Source organism: Nanorana parkeri, unplaced genomic scaffold (genome assembly GCF_000935625.1).
Source record: "Nanorana parkeri isolate BGI_ZX_2015 unplaced genomic scaffold, ASM93562v1 scaffold110, whole genome shotgun sequence".
Lineage (NCBI taxonomy): Eukaryota > Metazoa > Chordata > Amphibia > Anura > Dicroglossidae > Nanorana > Nanorana parkeri.
Genome location: NW_017306378.1, coordinates 1,784,136 through 1,802,152, shown reverse-complemented (window position 1 = coordinate 1,802,152; position 18,017 = coordinate 1,784,136). Strand labels below are relative to the sequence as shown.

At 41.1% G+C, this 18,017-nt stretch overlaps 1 protein-coding gene across 4 annotated transcripts in view; it reads right to left on the bottom strand.

Annotated features, from left to right (window-relative positions):
- Window positions 1-18,017, bottom strand: part of DPP6 (dipeptidyl peptidase like 6) — a 1,045,284-nt gene that overhangs the window by 463,238 nt on the left and 564,029 nt on the right. The window contains exon 1 of one of the 4 annotated variants that reach the window (XM_018553125.1): window positions 9,728-10,209. The exons of the other annotated variants lie outside the window; for them this stretch is intronic. Coding sequence (XP_018408627.1) covers window positions 9,728-9,784 — 57 coding nt within the window. The 5' untranslated portion in view covers window positions 9,785-10,209. Of the gene's footprint in view, window positions 1-9,727; window positions 10,210-18,017 lie in introns of those variants that run through there. 4 annotated transcript variants of the gene reach the window in all.

Sequence of the window (18,017 nt, the reverse complement as noted above, 5' to 3'; positions counted from 1 at the left end):
CGTTCTGTTAAAGAGAGCAAATATCATAATATTCTTTAAAAGGAGACGTACTACAGCCTCTTGTCACATAGCTCTGTGTTCTGCATTCTGCCTGCCTGAGAACTACTGGGGGTGGTATGCTGAACCCAGGAGTACTTGCAGACTCAAGTCCATTCAAATACTAAAGACCTGCAATCATAAGGACTTAGCTAACAGTGCAGACAGCCTCTGAAATTAAAGTCAGTTGCAAAGTAAGGTTTTCACTGTGTCCCCTGAGTGAGTTGAAATGCAAATGTTCCCGTTTGACTTGAATATACCTTTAAATGTGAGGGGCGTGAGTGGCAGGATTTGGATCAAAGTCTAGGCTACAGAAATGTTGGCATTAGTTTTGCTCATTCAAGCAAAAGCCAAAAAATCTGCATGTTATAATTTTTATTTCATCTTCCTGCAGTATGCATCCACTCAGTGTAACATTCTGTGACAAACATCAATACCTGTCAAACCTTCATGCAACGGGAAGTCAAAAGAGATAAATGTATGACAGAAACATTTTGATTGCACAATGATTTTACTTCAGAGAAAAAACTTAAAAATAGAGGAAAAGAAGATATATAACGTGGTTTGTCTAGCTTTTGGATACTTTGATGACTGAAAAATGTATGTCTATACAGCCATAGATTTTTCCCTTTTGAAAGAACAGCAATAGCCATTAGGAACAGTCAATAGTTCATGCTAATCTACTACAAAGGAGCTGCTCTCTGTTCTTTGGGGTTAAAAGGAAAATAAATGATATATTGATAATAACATGAATAGATAGATAGACAGATAGATAGATAGATAGATAGATAGATAGATAGATAGATAGATAGATAGATAGATAGATAGATAGATAACACAGTGATAGATAGAGTCTGTCTCTATCAATGTCTTTCAAAAAAATTCTAACTTGACATAGCTTAACATCATGTACATTTAATGGCAATTCACATTCAGCCAAGTGTAGAACAAACATGATTCTTCAAATCTATGGGGTCTATTTACAAAGCTATCCGAAGGATCAGCCGCAGCTTTGGCTGATCCTTTGGCTAGCTTCAGATGCCGGAGCCCTTCAGTCAAGTCGAAACGAAGGGTTGCTGTACGGGCTATTCACTATAGCCCCTTACAGCTCTCGAAGGCGGCCGAGCGGCTCAGCCGAGCCAAAGGCGTATGCTTCAGCTGGACTGAGCCAAGGTGACACCGAAAGCAGGGCGAACAGCCAGCCGAACGCTTCGCAAATGACAGCTGGACGCAGCCAGCCGTCATCTCACGGCTGTACTATTTGCTATTCTGCTCGGTACCACGGAGGTACTGAGCAGAATAGCCAAGCCGAATGCCGCTATGTGAATAGGGCCAAATGGCAGCGAGTGAGCTGCTGGAGCTTCGGCGCAGCCGATCCAGATGTTGGATCGGCTGAGTCGAAGTCCTTCTGCACTTCAGCTGACCAAAGTGCAGCCGAAGGCAGCCGATGTACGGCTGATTTCTGCTGATGTACGGCTGAAATTAGTTGTACTGAGCCCTAGTGAATAGCTGAACATTGTGCGGCTTATTTCACTACGGCTCAGTTATTCACTCGGCTGCCTCCGGCAGCTAGTGAATAACCCTGCATAAATGTTGACATCTTTTTAAAAAAATGCCGCCTCAAGGGGCAGGTGAGGCGGCATGAGAAAGGGTGGTGCGGGGTTGGCATGTGAAAGGGTGGTGAGGTTGGCATGTCAAGAGGTGACTGGGGCTGGTGTGATAAGGGGTGGGTGGGAATAGTGTATCAAGGGGCAGATGTAACTGTTGTGTCAAGGAGCAGGTGAGGCAGGTATTTGAAAGGCCAGGTGAGGCTGACATGTCATGGGGTAGGTGGGGCTGGTGTGTTAAAGAGTGGGTGGGGTTGGTGTGTCAAGTAGCTGGTGGGGTTGGTGTGTTAAAGGGGCTGATACATTAGGAAGTGGGTGGTGCTTGTGTGTCAAAGCACAGGTGGGGCAGATTTGTTTCAGAGGCAAGTGGGGCTAGTGTGTCAAGGGGCAAATAAGGTTGGTGTTTCAAGAGGCTGCATCTAAAGCAGTGGGTTGGCATAGTGTGTCAAAGAGTGGGTGGGGATATTGTATCCCAAAGTGTGTAGTTGAAATTGAATGCCTTTTAAAACATTATAGGTGGAATTTATCAAAACTGGAGCAGACAAATTCTGGAGCAGATTTGCACTGCAACCAATCAGCTTCTCTGTCTCATTTTCAAATCTTATCTGAGCAAACTGAAGAGAGATGCTGATTGGTTGCCATGGGCAACTGCTCCACATTTTGCCTGCTCCAGTTTTAATACATTCCCCACAATGTCTTGCATTTTTCTCAGGCTGCCCTTGTTCAACTGGTTGGTCAAGTCAAAGGCAATGGACTTTAGGATACTATCATTAGGCATTTTCCTCTGGCTGGGTTTTGGATACTTCCTATAGACATTTTAGTTTGTGGCAGCAAAAGGAGCCAGTGTATTGTGTGCTAAGCTCCACAGAAGTGTTTGGTATGATGGAGCTACATGAAGCCAGGTTACTGTTAAGAATACCATGTTAATTATGCAGTCATGTGGTGCTTTTGAGCTTACAGATGATAATAGCTACCTTGGAGTATACTGTATAATAAAATATATTAAAGGAGAACTATGAGGTGAGTGATTTCCACTCACCTCATAGTTCTAGCCGACCTGTGACAATGAGACTGTCACAGGTCGGCTCAGTAGATCGGGAGGTGAGTGAACAGATACCGGTGTTCGCTCACCTCTCGATCCTGTCACGGCTCTCTGCCGTGCAGGGGAGGGGCTGGATTCCCCGCTCCGCCAGTGCTGACTGGCGGAACGGATGGGGGAGGGGGCGGGTACAGCTGGCTCTGCCTCTAGATAGGCAGAGCCAACTGTGAGTCATGCAGCTGGGCGGATCCCGGCACAATTGCCGGGATCCGCTTCAGCTGCGGCGTCTCAGTATACAGCGAGCTACAGCTCGTGGTATACTGAGCCTAGGGTGACGGGAGGACGCTAGTTTGTGTCCTCCCGTTACCCTAAGGAGAACTAGGGGGGAAAAGACTTAACCCCATAGTTCTCCTTTAATTACCAGTACTGCTTTTTTTCATCTGTCATCATCTTTAAAGGAGAACTTTAAAGGTTAAGGCTTTTCCCCATAGTTCTCCTTAGGGTAACAGGAGGACACAAACTAGCGTCCTCCCGTCACCCTAGGTGCTGAGCCTAGGGTGACGGGAGGACGCTAGTTTAACTGCACGGAGTCCACAGGCAATGCTGGTGTCTAGTGCTTTGCTCTCTGTTTGGTATTTTGGAACATCTTACACAGATCAGACGGTCTCGAAAAATGCCAGGAAAAGTATAAGGGTAAGCTAAAAGTAATAAACACTAATTAGAAAACTAGAACCAAATTTCAGTTCCTAAGGTTCCCCAAAATGTACTTCACAATCTCTACAACTGAATTGTCAGGAAGAGGCCAATAGTTCAACATAACTGCTATCAGAACATCAGGAGTTAAATAAAACAACGCTACTTTGTTGTATACAGTGCGTCAACTAAGTTTACATATTCTCTTTACACATCCCAGGAAGTTATAAAACTGCCTCTAGGCTTCTTCTTTAACTTAAACATTAAATACATTTACACTAATGCAAGCTTGACCAACTGCTGTGGATGAACATAAATCATCAAATGCCATCCAATACATAAGATCCAATACAGTTGGATATACAATTAAGATTATATCTATCTATCTATCTATCTATCTATCTATCTATCTATCTATCTATCTATCTATCTATCTATCTATCGAGAGAGATAGATAGATAGATATATATATAGTTACGATCCAATATTGTAAATATACAATTCACATACATGGCCACATCTTTGTTGCAGCAATAAAGGTAATATATATGAAATTTTCAGGTTTTATATGATATACATGTAAAAGAGGTCATCTTGATATCCTGGTGGAGAAAATTACACAATTAATACCTGTTAATTTTTTTAAATCTTTGTCTCTGTATTTGATTTTTAATAACAAAAATATACAAAGGGGTAGTCATATTTACATGATTGCTTCCTGCTTTGCAGTGCTTCATGGCGAGGTTGATCTGAGGGTAGGTTCACACCATTTTCAGGTCCAGATCTAGTACGGAAAATGGTGTGAACCTGCCCGCAGTTGCAGCGCATTCCAGACCAGACAAAATGAGACATACAGTATTTTTCTGGTCTGGTCTGGAACGGACTGCGCTGGTGTGAACAGAGGCCAAAAATAGCGTAGGGGTATATTAGGATGCATTTTGGGTTTGGAAACAATCTGGTCTGGTCTGGAGATGATCTGGATGTGATGTGAATGGGCCCTGAAGCAGTTGAGAATCCAGAAATTCTGTAAATCTATTTTTTAAATATCCATTCATTGGAAAAGAAAATTCCTGCTCACTTGAAATACTCAATCATATGCACATGCTGTTCACATGATTGGACAATGCAATGCAATATTTACACAATGTTATGAGTGAAGAGTCTAAACTCCATCAGTAAATGAGCTCCAATTTCTTTGTGCCACTGTTCTTTCTTCACAATGAAAGTGAAGACAGAGTAAATGCTCTGAGCCAGTAAGAGATCCTTCTAGTGACTAGCCTATAAACATCTACTGTATAGTTTATACAATAAATAAAAAATACAAAAGAAGGTAAGTAAAAAAGTCATATAAAAATACTTTACAGTAACTATTGAATAATAAATGAAAATGTGTGCGCACTAAAAATACTTTGCTTCAAATTGAACATGGTTTCCTTATGTAAGGCAAAGCAACAGGATCACTATAATTGCAGCCCCCACCCCGTGGCTCCTTACACATACCTTCCCTTAACTCCCCTGCTGCAGTATTCACAAGGAGAAGATGCCCTGTAAAAGCATCAGCTCCCTCTTGTGACTGTGCTAGAACCTAATGACTGGATGTTTAGGCACCAAGTGCTGCATTGTGTTAGGATGGAGTCGTATGAGCCTTATACCTGAAGTATTCTCTCAACTCAGGGAGGCCAAATGGAGCAAGAGGGTGAGCGTATTCAGGGATAAGGGCGGGCATTTAAGTGAACCTGATGCATTGGCCTGCATGGGCAAAGCAAACAATAACCTTAAGGTGAGATTTAAAATTGGAGAAACACTTGTTTGTGTTTTCCCCTTTAAGGTGCTAAAAGACATTTCCTAGCAAGCAGCCATGCATGTACAGTCTGGCTGCTAAACAATTATTTTTATGCACATTCGGTATATAAAAACTAATGTTTGCTGAGTATTTTTTTTTTACAGGGAAGACACAGATACCATTACTGACCATCCTGCTAACAACTTGATCTCCCAAACATATCTATATGTCTGCATCTACATTATGGTAGGTATCTCAAAATAATAGAGAAGAAAAAAATGAAATGAAACAAGCTGTAAATTTGCACAAATGAAGATTGTTTGGATCTAAAATATGTTTCTATTACAGGGAAGGAAACATCCCACTATAAATCAGAAGGCAGTTAGACTGCTCTAGCAGTCAACATATGCTTTAAGCATCTAGTGCTCATGGACTTCCACTGACAACAATATCATAGATTCCAAAAAGTAAGGCTCCAATGTAAATGTGTCAGGTCTGGCTTAGGGGATTTATATATTTCTCTCTCAGCAGTATGATTAAGACTCCTCACTTCTGCAAGTGTGGGACGACTTTATAATAGAGGTGGACAAAGCATGGACCTCTGGTGGAGGGATCTCGAAGCTAGGGCTCAAAGAGATCTATAATTACAGTGGCTGCAAACACAGATGTCCACCTATAAATGAAATAAAATAGTTTGTGTGATCTGACCCTTTAGGTTTCTTACATTAGCTGCATTATTCAGACACCTCCATTACACTCAGAAAATGTGTTGCATTTAATCATATAAAGGTGACATTTCCTCCCTGACCTCATAATGGCACATCCAGCATATGCCATTTATTTATAAACATAAAGAATAGCAGTACCTAGAGGAACGTGGATCATTTCAGTTTAAAATGAGGGTTTCAGAGACTGGACACCATAGAAAACTTGTAGAAGATCATACTTGGCTGAATGGCACCAATGTTTTTTATCATGCAATGCAAATGTATATATCCTATAATTCAAAGTAACTGATTCTTCATAGTTTCCTTATGTATAATAATTCTTATTCTACATCATTTTTGATTAATAGCCCCATTGGAGTTTACTTTCCCTTGTTTTCAATTTCCAATATCTTTGGAGTCAAGTTATTTGTAACTGATACAGCATTAGCAATCCAATACCAGAGGCAGAGTATATAGAAAGATCTTTCCTGTATTGTATCTGCACTGGAAATCCAATACAACCTCATGTAAGAGTTTCAGGACATCATTATTAATAGTGGAAGCTGTATGTGATGAATGAAGCAGTGGAGCACAGCACCTGTGTATCCACTGATCAGGCAACAGCAGAAGCAGCAACACCGTGTGAGAAACACATACACACACACACACACACTCTCATACCATCATGTTACTCTTAATATTAGCTACATGATTTATTTGTAAAGGTGATTGATATAAGTCTTCTAACATCTGCTTCCAACACTGATTTAAAACAATGCACTTTAACCTACAAAACATTCTTGACTCAGATGTGATAATTTTATGGTTAAAGGAAGAAAAAAATGATTTTTGATCAACCACCAGAAGACTGATTTCTGATTGTCCTTGGCAGCATGTAAATAAAGGAGTCCATCACCAATAAAAGACTGATTTGGCATGCAGCAATTAACTAATGCAATTTCAATTCCAGTCCAAACCTTTTAATTTGAGTGGGAAATAGTTAGAACCTGTATGAGTAATTTACCCCACTGGGTAGGGTTATGGGTTAAGAGGAACAGCAAATGATAGGAAATCTCTCCTATGGGAACAGGAACGTAACAAATGCTCTATTTTAAGTTGAGTGAGGAAAGGTTAGAAGCTTTGGTTGTCCTTCCCAGGAGACCGACATTCGCCTAAATTTTTGACCGTCACAGTAATAAAAAGTAGATAATCTACCGATGAAAGTCATTGATAGAAATATAGAAATAAAAAAAATATATATTACCTTCCTTCTTTATTAAAGACATTTCCCCTTGAAATGGCCATTTTAAATTGTAATTTAACCTAGACACGGAGGTTACTCTGACAGCATTCTGATCTTTCAGCAATAGCAGTATGTATTTAAACTGCAATTGAAATTCAAAAGTACCCTTGCAGATTTAAATGCTTGTTTTTGTCTTGGGAACTATTAAAAAGCAGTTTTACTTACCCCATCCCTCGCTTCCCCGGCAGTGGGTGCTCTTCTCTTCCCTCTGACACTCTGGGTTGTGGGCTGGTCCTTGGCGCCCTCACTTACATTGCAGGACTACTGATCCTGCATTATATGTGTTAAAGTGCGACTTATGGAGTGCCAAAGTCACACTTTCAGTAAGTCACTTTCTGTTGTAGTAAGGAAATAAGTCAAGGCAACTGGACTTGCTGTATTTTTCAAGAAAATTACAGCAAGTCCAGTTGCCTTGACTTATCTTTTACAGATATACTATGACCTGGATGAATGAGAACCTTCACAGACATTCACTATCATACCTTCCTTACTGAAACAGTGCTCATCAAATGCTGGAGTATTGGTCACATAATCCCAGCTGAAAGGGAGTATCAAAGCTCAGGCTGAACCACTGATCCTTCTATATGTACTTTGGTCCTTTTAGCCTCTTCAGCACAACATGTGACTAGTACTTTTCCTTTCTCTAATGGCAATCACATGAACAAATGCCAAGGCACTGGTCATTTTCTCTGTTAAATGGACTTAGGGGACTGGTACAGAGGCACAGCCAATCAGGTACTCTTTTGATCTCTGATCCCTCCTTTTAGCAGAGGTCAAAACTACAAAATTTGGTAATGTGATTTAAGAATTCCATAGCTCTAGTTTAGATACTTCAAGGGGGCAGGAAGGTATAGACCTACTTAAAATAATGCTATAAGAGCATTGCAGTGTAAACATTTATGGAAATACAGCTACAGTTTACTTGGTCATTGTCATTATGTTTATACTGTATTAGTTTTCTTTAAAATTAATCAAATTTAGAATCCTATAAAGCTATTAGGTGACTTAGCAGGACACGTGCATGAACTGAAAAACTTAGGCAAGAGTAAGGAAATATACTCCAGCATGTAACAGTAGGGAGATCTGAAAATACTTTTTACTTCTTTGACATAAGCAGTTGTTTCTAAAATGAATTAAACCTGTTACCTAACACGTAATATTCCATTTCAATGCATATACTCATATTCCATTAGAAATTATTCTGTATGACAAGTCAATGCTTAGGTATGGCAAGTTGCTGCATTTTTCTGGCACAACCCCTGGATTATACTCAGCAAATAGCAGCTTAAAATAGATTTAATAGGTATGTCTAAATCATGTTTAGCAATAAAACAACTCAGAGTGGTGGAACACTGTAACATTCACTTAAGCCAGGTTCCCAAGTGTCACAAGAGAAAAGCCTTTTTATGTCGCTCAGCTTTATAGCCCTTGTAGAACTGCACATTCAATTTATTAATTTATATTGTGATGCATATTTTATATGCCCACATAGAACAGTCCAGTTTAACATGTGAAAAGTGCCATATGGACATTCACATTTTACCAATACCACAACACAAATCTAGAACATCTTTCTAATATCTTTGCCTTTATTAAAAAAAATCTCAAAAGCAAATACATTTTTAATTTATTATCAATATTCCTTTTATCTTTTAACCCTTAAGAGCACAAGGGAATGAAGATCACAGGCTCATATTAACAAAATGAAATTCAGTGCAAATATCATTCTGTCTTGTCTAACTGTAGATCAATAGCCAGGATCTAGTATCAACAAACTAAATCCATGACCCAAGGAATCTTCCCAGACTGTCTTCTTAGGTTCCTTTAATTATTGATTCAGTTGGGCAATTATTTACCATGATGAAATAAGAGAATCTCTGCTCCACTTAGGTACATGATTATTTCCCTCCGGAGAAGCTGGCTAAGCAAACTGCTGATCCCCCCTTTCTGAACTATTGGCTGCCTTTAAATCTTTGCTGCCTGGTTGCCTCTCGTGTGCAGAACAGACAATGTAAATATCTGTGAGCATCTGATATCACGTTCCCAGCTGCAGAAAGTTTACAAGAAGACATCTCCAGCTAATGAAGGGCACAGGGTGCTAATAAGGATTTAACAGACATAGTAGGACCTTGCTAGCCCTTCTCCTTCTGTGCATATGTTTTTGCAGAGGGCAGGCGGAGATGTGTGTAGACAAGTCTGCTTCCCTAGCCAAATGCTTATTTTTGTTCCAGCTATATACTGATGTTCTCTACTGGAAACTAGTTCTGAAAACCCATACGCAACTTCCCAAAGTCCACCCAAGAGCACTCTGTAAAATGTATAGATAGGAACAGAAGACAGCTTAATTATCCTGCCTGGTATTCTGTAGCTATGCATAATTGATGAAATAGAGGCAATCTGTTAAAAATAGCAAACTCTAAACTGCACAGAATACGGAACACAGCTTCAGGCAGTCGCACTGGTACGTTAGTAGTGGCTCAGGTGGCATATTAGCATCAGCTGGAGGAAATCATTTTCAAACAAATCCCACGTAATAAAAGAATACGACAATGGTATTACCTGCTCTTGCTGATGCGTTGACTTCACTGTGGCATTTTGTTCCTTAGCTGTGGTCATGATCGTCCCCCACTTGTGCCCACCGCACAGGTCTAGGCGATGCTAGTGTCTGGTTCAGTGCCCCAAAGCCAAAGGAACGAGTTACTACTCACTCCATCACAACAGTCTTCTGTCCATTCAAAGGCATATTACAGAGAGACAAAAAAGGAAGCCCCCACACAAGGAATAAAGAATGCAAAAAATATGAATAAAGTCAAGGGAGATGAAAAGATGCAAGGCTCTTTACAATTAGCAACAGCCTCTGCATCACAGAAGCAATGATAACTGCTTGGCAACCTGCTACTGGCAGCAGCATAGCTTGGAGAAAACCTAGCGATGAAGCCCCCCTCCTGCTTCTCTTTCTCTACTCCAACCCCTCCTCTTTCTCTAGTCAGACTAACAGAGCATGCACCAGCCCGAAGCCCTGCCAGCAGAAAGGTAGCACAGCCTTCTTTCCCCTCTTTGTAGAATTGAACAGAAGAGCTGGATGTAATGCACAGCCTGATTGGATGCTCAGGACCAGGGATGCAGGACAGAGTTGGAGGATACGCTGTGCACTTTGACTGGGATTTCCGATCTGCTTTTCCTCACTGTGGTCTGAATGTCACATCACACACAAGTGCTCTGTGGATGCAGTGTAAGTCTCATTCTGTCACTGGTTGACTGAATATCATCTGCAAAAATGCAGGCATCTCACTGTCATAGAAGAGAGTGTAACATCAAGGCAACCAAATGAACAACTTTCTCAATAGTATTGATCTTGAGCCATCTAGACTTTTTTTATGCTTTAGAAACTTTCATGAGGAAGGTTTGCATTTTGCATACTGGGTGGGTAATGGCAACTTTAAATGCAAAAACCTAAAGTAAAGGGCAATTGACAAAATACGGCAACCCAAATCGGCCAATAAGGTTTCATCTTTCACTCATATAGTAAAAGAAAACTAAACTCTAATTGGCTGGCTGGTACAGTATTATTGTTTGGTATTTGTAGTTCATTGCTGCCTTGTTAAGGGCTCGTTCACACCAGCAGTTGCACTCAACCGCACGGCTGCTGGTGTGAATGTGAAGGGACAGTACCAATGCACTCAATCGAGCCGCATCCCACTGTTTCTTGTTTGTTTGTTAGAACTTTATTGTAATCTCACAAGTGACATTTCATTAAGTTCTATGGGCTCACTCTGGTACGATGCTGTTGTGCTGCATCTCCCTGCTGTGCGCTTAAAAAAAGTACTGTATGCAGTATTTTTTTTAAGCACACACCACCAAAGCGCAATGGTGTTAACTGTCACCCATGACAAGGCAAATTGCCTTGACTTGCATTCGAACTGCTCTGGAAAAAAGGCTCAGCGCAGCCCAAACACAGATGGTGTGAATGTGCTCTTAAGGTGAACGGGAGACAAACTCAAAAGTAATATGAACGGCCACATGCCTGTGTTGGCTTTTTCTTTTTGAATGCAGAAAAGATTTTGGTATAATGCAAGTGTACAGTTTTGGGGACTGTCACATAAGTTTGGGGACCACATTGGTCTGTCACTAGTGTAGTCATCAAATTATACATGCAGAAGAGGTAGGTATGCAAATAATGGGTTAGATTTACAGTTGGGAGGGGGGTGAGTTTAGGATTGGGGTTACAGGGCAGATTAGTATTAATATGAAGATAAAAGACGGCTAGTCAAGAGAGTCAGAGCAAAATGACAGATTCCCTTAATAGGGCACCCCCCACACCCAGTGCTACTTACTTTCCCCATCCTCCCCTGCCATTCTTTTTGCCTGCAGGAGCATTGGGCCGAAACTTCATGACTGCTAACCCTCCCTTAAATGACAATTGGCTAATCAGGTCAAGGAGGGGTATTTCTAAGGGTTCTGACAGATAATTAATGGCCATGGAAGCACTGGGAAGATTATTATGTGGGGATGTGCTCTATCAAGAGAACCTGTCACTTTTCCCTGAATGGGCAAATGGATGGATTCTTTTTGAGCCTTGTGTAGAATGTTGGGAAAAACAATTAGTTAATTACAAGAGCAAGGGGAAGAGTTATGGAAAATGACTATTGTTGCCGCGATTGCAAGCAAAAGGAATTTACAGTGTGTGGGTTTTTCAGTAAATTATAACACTGGGATGGAAAAGCTTTGCCATGCTCATGAAGGGAGAAGCAACAGGTTTGATTTACTGCCTCCCTCCCTTAGTAACCTTCTCTCCCCTGCCACTCTGTTTGGTCACTGGGAGTGAGGAAAGGATACAGCCTATGCAAGATGCAGTTTGATTGGTTGCTATGTGTAATTGCATTTAAAGGGTCAGCCCATCCAAAACAAAACTTGCAGGAGAAGTGAACAATCTAGGCCAAAATAGCTGATTTAGACAAAATTCTCCAATTCAGCTCACTTTCAAGTTCAGCTATGTTGTCCTAGATTGTTCCCTTCTCCTGCTTTCTCCAAACTCTTCATCCTTTAGTGAATAGCCCTGTTAGTTATGTACCCCAATCCTAACACTTAAAGTGGAAGTAAAAGAAAAAAAAATTTGATTACCTGAATTTCTATGGCAGAACAGACTCTGTAAGTCTCTTTTGCCATGAAAACTTATTTTTACAATTTAGCAACTTTTTTTTTTTTTTTTCTGTACGCTGAGCCGTGGTTATGCATCTTAGGGCACAGGATCAGCACAACGAGATGAAGTAACTCCAGTATGCATGCATGTGAGTTACATAATCGCCAATCAAGTGACTGAAGACTCAAAAACCCAGAAGAAGACCAGGAGCAAGATGAAAGCGGCGATGAGGATGGAGCACAGTGCTGGAGGGGCACTGTAAGGTAAGTCTTTAATAATGTGCTAATATGATGTGCATACTAGTACATTATGGCTAAAAGCTTCTGGGGGCTTTTTGTACCTAGCTTAAAGAACTCTGGACAAACATTTTCTTAATTGTTGCAGCAGGGCTACCCCCATACTGCAAGGGTTAACTGCTAGGTTATGCCTAGGTGCAAAAAAAAGTTATACTCACCTGAACTGTTGAGCCCGCCAGCTGCTATGGCGCTCACTCCAGCTTCTCTCTACACTGCAGCAATGGTATGTCCCTCGGCATCCTCACATCCTACAGACTGTGTATAGAACGTGATGACTCAAGGACCTTAGACAGGTGCAGCAGAGGGGGGGGGGGGCTCCAGGGACCGGTCTAACAACAACCCATCTCTGAGGATCAGATGAGTATAACTTTGTTATATTTGCACCTAGACACAGACGAGTACTTAACGCTTGGGAAAGTTTGCTAAGACTTCTGCTTAACTTCTCATGTAAAGGTTGATATACAACAGCAGTAACCAATTTTCACAATGCAAACTGAATGTTCACTTTTTTTTAGGAAAATCAATTACATTGACATTGGGTTCTGGCCTTTCTGTGGCAAGAACCTACAGATTCCTGTGGCAGAAATGGCAGATGTCCCCATTCAAATGTTGCCGCTGAACCCATTCAAGTTAATGACCAGATGACAGAGGCTGTATCTGTCAGCGGCAGTCCCCATGTAATCGTACATGGTACGATAATATGCGGTTTGGGATAGATGATTGTCCCTGGACGCGGAATAGATGCCTCCAACTACCATCATGCATCCCAAACTACATGTAATTGTACCATGTAGATGACTGCTGCTGGAAGCAGTATTGATGCATCCAGGGACAATGATCTATTCCATCGTATCATGTACAATTGCATGTGGACTGCCGCTGACAGATGTGGCTGCTGTCACACTGTCATTTACTTCAATGGGTACAGCGGCCGCATCTGAACGGGACACCTGGGTTTCCTGATGCAAAAATCCATAGGTTCATGCCACAGGAATGCAGAGTGTCTCAGCCACCATGAATATACTATTATTTGCATTACTTTTTGTCAGCAGGTTTCCTTGTTGTAGGGAAGCACTCCAACCACACAAACACACACACACACGCACCATTAACTAATTTTCAGTCATTTAGGTTAGCAATTCTTTTATCCTAGTATGAACATAACTGCAGTGTAGGGCTGGCATCTACATTAAAATCACAATGAAGAACACAGACAAGGTTGAGTAAACATATTTGAATGATCTGTATATATAAGAATCATACTCATAATTATGGATGTCCTTGTGTAGACTTTTTATAAAATACTCCCTGTGAAAAATATCTACATTATACTTACAAAGCATTACTAACCACAACAATGGCGGTTTGGTTTTAGAAGCTGGTCCTTGTTTTTTTCTTCTCTTCAGTGTCTTCATGACCTTAATGTCCACTCAATTATTGTGTAATTTACAGGATGAATATTTTACATATTTCTGTAATTTTTATCTTTACATTATTTTCAAGGTGACTCACATTCATACTTGGTTGCTGTACTATACTTCTATAATGTGTTACACAAACAGTGGTGGTAATGAACGACTTGAATTGAAATCTCAGTCGTATAGAGAGTGCGTTGACTGCAATCTGGCTGGTAAACTGCATGTCTGCATGTCTAATGAGATCAAATATGGCTGCCCCCATATGCAATATGCATACATAGTTACATGCTATATATGGAAAAAAGTTTTTTTAAAGCAATAAAACAAATTTGATAAGATTATGTATTTCAGGGTGATTGATTTACAATACATATCTAAAAAAATACTAGTATCCCTTAGCCCTCATTCACACGAGTATCAGCCGGCCCTAACAGATCCGTGGTGCGTGCATGGCCGTATCAGGCCTCTCCCAAGAAGGACGCAGCAGTCTTTTCTTCTCTATGGGAGCACGAGGCCGTATGCTCACCCGAACTGCACGTCCTGCGTGTGCAGGTGTACGTACTCTTACGCTGACAGAATGGATCCTGTCTGCGTCCAACCAGGGACACCCGTACCCGCACGGACCTGCAGTTCGGGTGAGCGTAAGGTGGCATATGGCCGCCTACTCCCATAGAGAAGAACAGGCTGCTGCATACAAATCACACGCAGCACCTGTCCTTCCCAGGAGCGGCCCGATATGGCTGTGCATGCAGCATGGTTCTGTACGGGCCGGCTGTTACTCGTGTGAATGAGGGCTTAAAGTCACAAAACAATCAGATCCGTTGTAGAACAGACTCTTGTTACATGTCTCTGATTATTGCAAACCTCTTACGGTAAATGGGGAGAAATATTCATGAAAGCTTAACTCCTGATAAACTACTGTTTGATGAATTGAAAAGTTTCAAGTAATCCCGTTAATCTCTTTTAATAGTGAATTGCGAATCTAGTATTGCTTGGGTTTGCCAGTAAACACTGGAGTATTGGCAATGTTCATGTCATATTTCATTGTCATGTTCCTACTGCTGGGGAGATTTCCCCTCACTGTCACAATGTGAGGACACAAAAAGCAATGAAAATACAACATAGGATTTAAAGCTAAACTCCAGGCACAAAATCTTTAATTCAAATCTATTAATCAATTCCCTAAGTTAACAATCCACTTTATGCGCACCAAATGCCTTTACAACCCCAAAAACGACCTTGTAAAAGTAGTCAGTACATTATCACTGTACTGCACGTAGCCTGTACAGAGACCAGAACTGTGGGAGGGACCCAGCAGACCCCACCTACTACAGACTGCCTACAGAGGGGGCGTAGACAAGACCATTCACCCTACACAAGGAGAGAGAGCAGCAGTGACTGGTTTTTATTACAGGAAGCTCCTGAACAAAGGAAAAGTGTCTCATTGGATTGCTGCACAGATCTGGAAGAAATACAAAAAGCACACCAAGATTCAAGAAACAATACACAGACTTTTGTATTTAGACAATATTTGCTTATACTAGTTCAGACTTAACGCTCCTTTAAAGCTAATTAAAAAAAAAGTTGTGGATAGAGTTTCAATTTTAACCTATTTAAAAGACAACACATCAAAATCTGATCTTTTTCCTTGGAACGGATGGTGATGGATTAAGCCATCTACTAGCTTTTTATATCCGCAACTACCTAAGTGGCTTGAAAGTCCCCCTAAATAGCTAATGTTGCTTGTGCTTTACCACTGTGCTCGATGTCATCTGGAGAGAACCTAAAAGGTAACATGTCTCAGGACACTGCAGGTGGTTCCAAAATCGTTAGCATCAAGACACAGTAGGGGAGTAATTGTCAAAAAGCTGACAGGTATAAATAAGACCGAGGAATAATGCACATTTCCAAGAAATGAAAGTCATTGACAGAGGATCATGTGGAACTGAAGGTTAGTAGACTCGGGGGAAAAATGCAAAGTTCTCTTTTTTCGAAAATTGCAGCAAATAATATCCACAGAGGAATGGCCTTCCTCTGGGAGTTTTTGGGGCAGATATAGCCTATGGTTTCAGAAATGGTTGGCATAGAAACAAGGGATAATAGGGTTTAGGGCAAGGTCATACAGTCTCATTTTGTAGCAGATGCAAAGGCTAACATGTTATGAGCAGTTAGTGTGACGCTGCGGTTCTATGAAGAGTGTGATATTAGTGCAAATGATCACAGTACACCCAGTGTACCACGCCAATGAATATCCAAGGCTTACTTGTAAACTACATCTAGGAACATTGATCAGTAGTGTGTTAAATCCAATCTATAAAAGCCAGATGCCTAATAGATCTCCTTTCATGTACCATTAAAAGCAATGGTTAATAACTTGACACTGTTGGATTAAAGGAGAACTATGAGCAAAGTAAAACAAAATGACATATGTTATGCAATCTGTCAAATGTATTAAAATGTATGCAAGGGAATAGTTAGAAAAGGTTAAACCCTTTCTTGGATTTTTACTGCTCCCTCTTGCCTCCGTGTGGGGATTTACCCCCTTTTTTTGTTTCGGTGACCATTGACAGAAAGTGAGGGGAAATCCAAAAATGTTGAGAACAAGTGAGGGAAAATGTACAATGGGGACACCTGTTCATATTAGGATTCTCTAAGTGATTCCATTCTGTTTTGAGAGATTTCTTCTCATTTCCTGTTGCATCTCCACAGCTGGCCAAAAATGGCAAAAAATAACTAAATAGCTTAATACTTACCTAGTACACTTTAACAGAGCAGCTTTTGTTTTTCTCTGTCCCTCTTTAACATATTTTATTACCTGCTACAGTGTATTACTACTTGCTTCTGTCAGTAGATCTGTTATGTTTCCACTTCCTGTAACAGTGAAGTTGTCTTGTAAAAAGAGGCAGTTAAAAATACAGGAAGTCCCAGTCTCAGCTGCTAATTGGTCAAAGCGGCTGTCAATCAACCAGCAAGGGGCATACAGCAGATAGGATGAAAGCACAGCAAGGAGGGTGGCAACAATTGGAAGCTGGTTGTCACCCTATGAAAGAAGGCCTCAGAAAGAGCAGAAACTGGCAGGATCAACAGGTATTTACTAAGCATTTACCCACACCAATATAAACAAATGCCTTGCACATGTACATTTACGAGTCAGAAAGGGAGGTATGTATACAACATTAGCATTTAGGTTTATACTTAGTTTCATCATGGTTCACATTAGGGCGGATGCAGTTCAGCGCAGTTTCCGCACGGATTTTAAAAGGGCGGTTTTGTGCATTTTTAATCAGAGCATTTCTGGCGACAGGCAGTTTGGATCGCACTGAGCCACGCGGTCACATGAACGGTCCCCATAGCAATCTGTGGGAGCGTTCATGTTGGCAGTTCAGCGTGGACAATACCTTTTGATCTCTAGTGTGCTCATATCTTCCTCTTTGGGCTGACAACACATTTCCTTTCTTGCACTGAAATCCCAACCAACATTGTCAGCCCTGCCTGTTTGCCTGCTGTGCTACACAGCTCAGTAGCTACCACCAACCCCTCTATGTTCTATTCCAGGAGTAGGCAACCTTGGCACTCCAGCTGTGGTGAAACTACAAATCCCATCATGCTTCTGCCTTAGGGAGGCATGATGATGCCTGTCAGAGTCTTGCAATGCCTCATGGGACTTGTAGTTCCACAACAGCTGGAGTGCCAAGGTTGCCTACCCCTGTTCTATTCCATATATTGATCTTTTTCTCACCAAAAAATACTGCGGCCGTGGCTGCCTGCCTATATGCTGTGTGCAGAGAATGGGCTCTAGGAAGGTGTAGTTCTGGAGGGCATGCCTACGTCAATAGGAAATTACCTTCTGGCAGCTGCTCCTGCAGACCTGCATGGTTTCTCATTACATGAATAAGGTAAAGAAAAAAAAATGCTGCTCCAGAGGGGAAGAAGGAGGTTTGAGGTGTCATTTTAAATGCAAGTAAAATGGAATAATTCTACACAAAGAAATTCCT